The sequence below is a fragment of the Pygocentrus nattereri genome, chromosome 2 (assembly GCF_015220715.1).
Source record: "Pygocentrus nattereri isolate fPygNat1 chromosome 2, fPygNat1.pri, whole genome shotgun sequence".
In the NCBI taxonomy this organism is placed as follows: Eukaryota; Metazoa; Chordata; class Actinopteri; order Characiformes; family Serrasalmidae; genus Pygocentrus; species Pygocentrus nattereri.
The window spans coordinates 51,007,112-51,013,820 of NC_051212.1; the positions used below are offsets into that span (position 1 = coordinate 51,007,112).

General features: G+C 41.6%; 1 protein-coding gene across 1 annotated transcript in view; it reads right to left on the bottom strand.

Moving 5' to 3' along the window:
- Nucleotides 1-422: 422 nt before the first annotated feature.
- tbl1xr1b (tbl1x receptor 1b) overlaps nucleotides 423-6,709 on the bottom strand; it is a 27,737-nt gene continuing 21,450 nt past the window's right edge. Inside the window, exons 11-16 of the mRNA XM_017714662.2 lie at nucleotides 6,131-6,252; nucleotides 5,961-6,035; nucleotides 3,768-3,895; nucleotides 2,724-2,889; nucleotides 1,708-1,809; nucleotides 423-672 (exon numbers count right to left, since the gene is read on the bottom strand). Coding sequence (XP_017570151.1) covers nucleotides 646-672; nucleotides 1,708-1,809; nucleotides 2,724-2,889; nucleotides 3,768-3,895; nucleotides 5,961-6,035; nucleotides 6,131-6,252 — 620 coding nt within the window. The 3' untranslated portion in view covers nucleotides 423-645. The remainder of the gene's footprint in view (nucleotides 673-1,707; nucleotides 1,810-2,723; nucleotides 2,890-3,767; nucleotides 3,896-5,960; nucleotides 6,036-6,130; nucleotides 6,253-6,709) is intronic.

Here is a 6,709-nt window from a genome sequence, read left to right on the forward strand (position 1 = left end):
GTACTAGCCAATCATTTCAGAGCAAACGTCTGCGGGGACAAAGTTAGGATGGGCAGTAACCCTAGAATTCATTTCCGTTCATTCGTTCGATTTTGTCAAACATAAACGTTGCATAGGTCGTAATTGAAAAGATGAACTTTTCACTTTACCGTATCAATATACAGGTCATCTAATGGCCTCACTCAGATATCAAAAGCTTAAAAAAAAAACAAAAAAAAAAACCCACAGCGAATTGTCTCGAAAGAAATAAAGGGAAAATGTTCTCAGTGACTGCCGCCCAACGGGACCTCATCAGCTGCTAAAATAAAACGACAGTCTACTTAGTGCTGAACGTGCCACACATCAGCGATGATACCGTCTGCCTCTTCGTTTTGGAATGAAGAACAAGGGAATTTTTCTTTCTTACAAAAATTAAAATAAAATAACAGATGTACACTGGTGATTTATTGGTCATGGGTCCTGTGTGGGAAAATAACAGTCCTTTATCACACCTGTGTGTGTGTGTATGCGTGGAACAGTGTGTCCTCTCTGAAAGGGCTCTCTTGGGTCCAGAGCTCAGATCAGCAGACCCAGGGCCAGGGACAGTCAGTGAATTTGGCTATGTACACATTCATAGTCGGTCCATGGCTTCCCCGGTTGGCAGCATCATTTCCGCAGGTCTAATACACAAACCTGAAACAGATGGATTAGCCGTTATTACGCTGGGAGGGTTCCCTGCTTACCCGGACGTCCTGACTCAAAATACACTAAACACAACTCTCTGCAGGTTGGAGTCAGACAGGTCACTATCCTTTAGTGTTAACTGATGATTAACTGACAAAGAAATCTCAATGTAAATGACAGAGATGGGAGTGATTGCTTGATTTACACACCAGCTTTACGTCAGAAAAGAGTGGAAAACGTCAAGAAAATTCATTCAGCCGTTATTTCTTCGTCTGAAGTGAAGGCGGTGCGTCATTATCTTGGAAATTCACAGCAAACAGCCAACTTCACCGCATAAAGTCAAACTTTTTTCTGTAATTTTTACATGTTCCGAGTTACATATCCGCTTGATTTTAGCCACAGAGAACACAAGTGAACACTTCTCTGTGTAACTTCATACTTAAACTCTGTTTTCACAAGATCTGACAGCATTTACATCAACATGTGGATCTGCATGGGATTAATATAACCTGAGATTATTGCCACACCCACTTTAATTAAAATAACTGACATGGCGCTTTCAGTAGCACCTCATGTAAAACTAATCGCCGTCCGATTAGGGCTTTAGAAGCAATTGCTGTTAATAACGGTCTTTTTATGTTCCCTGTACGCAACTGTAGAAGTACAAGCCTAAACAGCTGATTAGCTATCCTGCTTCCGAGGTGTCGATACTTTGCAACTTAGAGAACCCTGACTTGTAAGACATCTAGATCTACCTCTGTCACAACATCTTAACCCTAATCATGAAGACACCATAAAGTCTGTTCATAATCTGAACATCAATAATAGAGGCTATTCAGATAAAGTCGTCAATTTTACAATCTTCAGAGGAACCCCGCTTCGCCTTGATGCGGCTTTACACACGCTTAACATTCTCTCATGTGGCCTCGTGATGCTTTTCCAACAGAAGCTCCACATAATCTGCAAATATTATGCGCTTGTTGAGATTTTGACCGGTGTATCAAAGACCTGGTTTCTCTGCTCTGTAAGAGAGAGAAGACTTACTGATCCGTCCGACGCGCTTGCTCCCACTTTGTCTCCGGTGGAGTTCCAGCACACTTCGAAAATGCCCCCCGTCCCCCGGTAGCTGTTCACTAGAGCACCGCTCTGTTGGAGAAAGCAGAAGCGTACAGGAAAAGATGAGCAACTGAGTCAGGTGATCATCACAGAGACACTGAACGTCCGGCTCAGATGACCGCTGTAGTAGAGGAAAACCAAAAACACAAGCCCCCGATCCAGAGGCTGGTGTTTTGACTGTGTTTGAGCCACTTTTCTTCAAAAGCCCGGAATCCGGCTATTATACTTTGAGCTTTTTCTCTGTAACTTGCCGTGAACGACATGCTATGAAAATCATGTACAAAATACTCTCCCATAACGTTTTCATTTGTGAGTCATGACTGGTTGAAAACGAAAGCATCGCTGGAACATTCAGCTTTGCTGACCAGACCGAGCTGCTTCTGGTACGCATCAGTGTCGCTGGCATAAACAGCATGTTCGAAATGGAGCAAACGGAGTGGCCACAGTGCATGTTAGAGCAATATGAAATTTTAACACATTTGTGACGATATAAAACTGTTCAAGAAGTCCACAAAATGAGAGCCATCATTTAAGAGTGTATAAGAGTGTGTGAGACTTTACTGCAGCATTTAAAAGTCACAGCAAAATCATCCGTTTAAAAAAAGTTTAAAAAGTAGGCCAAAAAAAAACCAAAACATCCCAATTCAGAGCTTTACATTCTGCATATACTAACAATGACGGCGACTGAACGGTGGTGAATAGTGGCGATTTCCCTCGCCATTCATCGGTCGGCAATCCATAAGTGGCCATTATCTAGAAATATAAAAAAATCCTCAAACAAACAATACTTGGTTTTAAAACTCCAAATCTAAGGGGAGCAAAAAATAAAAGAAAAATAGACTGACACATTCACAACGAATTAAAAAAAAAAAAAAAAAGGTAGTAATATTTGTCCTCTGTTGCAATTTGGAAAACTTGCAAAAGGCTAAACATCCATGTCGTACCTGTGTGTTCCAGATGTGGACACATTTGTCGAAGGAGCCACTGGCCAGATGCCGCCCGTCAGGGCTGAAGGCCACGCTGTAAACGGGCTCCTGGTGCCGGGTGAGCGTATGGATGCACGCGCCACGTTCAGCATCCCACAGTCGCACCGTCGAGTCAAACGACGCACTGCAAGAGAGAACAGCGGCACAGACGTCACACCGCGACCCCAACATCTCAACAAAAAGACACTTTGGCAAAAACATCTAATTTTCTGAATTCTCCCCGCGCACCAAAAGTAGCTGATCGACCAAAACATGCCCGATGCCTGAAGTTAACTCGTAGATTGGCACTAAATCTAACACTGCTAACAAGTAAAATAAAGTTATACCTTACTGATGTAATCTGCAGGCCAGGCCTACATCATACCATGCTTCTCTCAAACCGTGTCGAGTTGTTGTGGATTCTCAAACAGACTGGCTTATGAGGTTTCTCATACTGTAGGATAGTTATTTATAAAAGTGGAGGGACACAGCAGAGCCAAGAAAGTAGCAGCCACCATTTAGGCATGCAGTTTACACAATACTAAATGTCAGCCATAAGTTTCCACTGCTTCTTAGCTCCAGTGCAACACTAAAGAAGGCCAACTACAGCTTTCAGCCGTGGCCTCAAATAAGTCACATGGTCTAAACTTTCTACATTGAAGGTGTGACTCTTTCATTACAACATATACAGAAATACTACATCTCAAAAGAGGCCCAATGAGTGGGTTGGGCCAGAACTTGGGTTGCAATTTGGCCATTTATGATATAATTCTCACACTGACCACAGCTGTGGTACCTGAAATCCTATGTATTAAGTTGCAAGGCATGCGAATCCAAAGATTGTTATTATTGTTATTATAATACTTTTCCAGTTACTGTTCACCTTTCCTACCACTAGGTTACTGACCACTCTTTCCTACAGTAAAAGCAGAGAAAACTTCATGATGTGTTATGTTGTTATCATTCAGGACTCTGTGCACTCCTGTTTCTAGGTGGCAGGTGTTTGGTCGAATGACCGCGTACCTGGCCAGCATAAGATTGGCGTTGGGGTTGTTGGTTCCCGGTCCAGTGGGGCTCCATTTAATGGTGTAAATCTCTTTACTGTGGGCTTGCAAGTCGTGAACACACGTGTCCTGCTTCATACTCCAAAGCTGGAAATGAAAAAGCGTCATAAAGAACTTTATATATGATGCAATACTCAATCAGTCTGACGAGCACAGAAACCAAAGCAATAATAATAAAAAAAAAAAGAATAAAATGAAACATTTCTTGATAGCAATAATACAGAGCATTTTCAATTAAAATGATTATGCTAGTATCTCAATCGAGTATCAGCAAAAAGGGCTTCAACTTTGAACAGTTCTGTACACCAGGTGGCAATACGTGCCCGTTAGACACTATAAGGCGAGAGAGAAGTCATCAAGCCATTCTCTCGAAACAGCACAAAGTAAAGGCTTTAAGGATCCTGAGTGCTGAATGTAGAATGTAAAGGCCCAGCGAAAGTGCAAAGCTTATTAAAGAAGAGATTTGAGATTTTTATTTATATTTTGTATTTGTGTTTACTTATTTTATGTGACATATCTTCACAATAAATCATATTGAACACAAACACAGCATTTATTTTACTCAGCAACCACAATACTACTCAGACTTTAATGTGCACTAAAAAATGTATGTAGTTATCAATAACTATGTTGAATGATATTGACAACTAGGGCTGAACAACACAGGTGGAAAATACCCAACTGTTTTTTTTCCTGGCAATTTAAAGGTGATTGTCATAAATTAAGCTCCAGACTTTTTTTTGCCAAAAAGACCAGCTTTCACCTCCATTTGTTCACATCTGAGGCTTGGGCCCAACCCCATTGGCCCTACCACTTTATCCCTGTTTTGCACGTTCACGTCTAGTGGTAGCATATCCCGATTCTTGTTGAGATAGAGGGGTAGGATGAAATGTTAGGGCTAGATGGCCCTCCAAACAGAGGTGAGAATTTCTCTGTTAAAAATGACGATAAACATTATATTGTCTTAATGTCGTTTCAATGTACAGGGTCAGTCAAAAGTCACAGGACACGTTTTATTTCAGAAACGAATGGGAAAATGACAGATCTGAATACCCCAGCAAGTAACAGGCAAGGGGGTCTATCTTTTAGGCTATGTCCGGAACATTGTGCCATCTTGAAAGCTGCCATATTGGAACAAGGGCAAGTTTTTCCCAATGGGAAGGTGGTCATGTAGCAGATCAAAGAAGACCAGAATTATCTATGAAATCGCCACAATAAGATTTGCAATCTCTCATGGTTCAAAAGTTAGCACAAAGTTGCAACTACAACTGGGAACGTTGCCTGTGATGCACAGCTATTTGACTTGTTCAGTGTGCTGTCCCTGGTGCTGAACACAGAGCTGAAGGCACAGGATCCAATCGTTATGACCCCGCATGAGAATCTCTGGAGAAATGCTGTCACAAGCCTCCACGATGCGGTGCTGAAGGTGGTGTTTGTTGCAGATTTTCTCAGCATACACAATTTGCTTGAAAGTGGAACGGGAAAATTTGAACAAGAAGCTGTTGACTATCTGAATTCAGCTTCATGTTACTGAAGAACTTGGGGAGAGAAATAATAAATGTCCCTCTTTGAAGGCATATGGCTCCCTAAATGTAACTAAAGCCCAGCAGTGAGGAGCTGAACTTTACCCTCCTCTGCTGTCACTGTAGACAAGCCGGGTCGCCTGCAGAGCAGCGCTGGTAGCTGTTAACGGAATGATGTACGTTTTGGTTTGAGGGTCCCATTTAATTGGGATTTCAACCACCGCCCATTGTAACTCCAAGGAGATCCAAGGTGACACTTGAAAACGAGGGGAAAGTGTAAAAATAAGGAATGGGATTGGGCCTTGAATGTTGACTATAGTGTTCCAGACTAGCCAGTTCACAAGCTCTGTTATTAGGTTAAATTTCCCCCCATAAAACCTGTTAACTGTGTTAAATAAGGTAGAATATAACAAAGCCGCAGCTCCTGCAATTTGAAAACGGCAAGTTTGATATAAAAACGTTAGTTAGATATAAAAAGCATAGTGAGGTCAAAGCAAAGTTGTGTAGACAAAGATATCAGGACAAGATTTCGGACCATGTTGCCGTTTATCCTTTAAACTAGAAAGCCTGAAGCCGTATAAAGGCCATCTTGTTCTAAACGAGGTCCTTGTTTATCGGCTGCATGTTACCTTTAGCGTCATGTCATCGGAGCAGGAGGCCAGAAGGCTGCCGGTCGGATCCCACTTGATTGCATTCACTTCATTCTGAGAACAGGCAGAAAAAGGAGAATCAAACCTATCAGCTCAACACAGACGCACACACTCGGTTAAATTAGACAGTTTAAAAAAAGAAATATTACCGTGTGGCCCTGGAATGTCTTGACTGGTCTGTCCTGGCCCAGCTTGCAAACATGGATGCACATGTCTGTGCTGCAGGAGGCGAACGTGTTATTGCTCTGCCAGTCCACGTCCAGAGCGGGAGCTGCACACACAGACAGAGAACAGACAAAATAAACAGGAGAACATCATCTTGAATACGTTCACACTTCTTTAATTTGCACAGTGGCTTTTCATATAGAAGGCATTATTCAAAACAAATCAATAAATAATTTGCTGGTGACTTGTTTTTCAACATTCATTTATGAAATGCCAGCTTTATTTGACAAAGCCCCTCATTTAGCTTTTCCAAAAAAACTCTTAGAGTCTTTGGCTGCAGAAGTCTTTCAAAGTTTTTTCACTGTACCTTCACTATCTAGAATGTCTGATCAAAACACTGGACCCAAGCCAGATTCAGCATTAATAGAATAAATTACTGTATTTTTTTAGACTTCTTATTTATTTAAAAACACAAAAACTAGTTCCTAGTTTGTGGTTTATTATAACAACGTACTACAACTGTTGATGTTCCATGTGCCTCCACTATCCATCCAGTATTCATC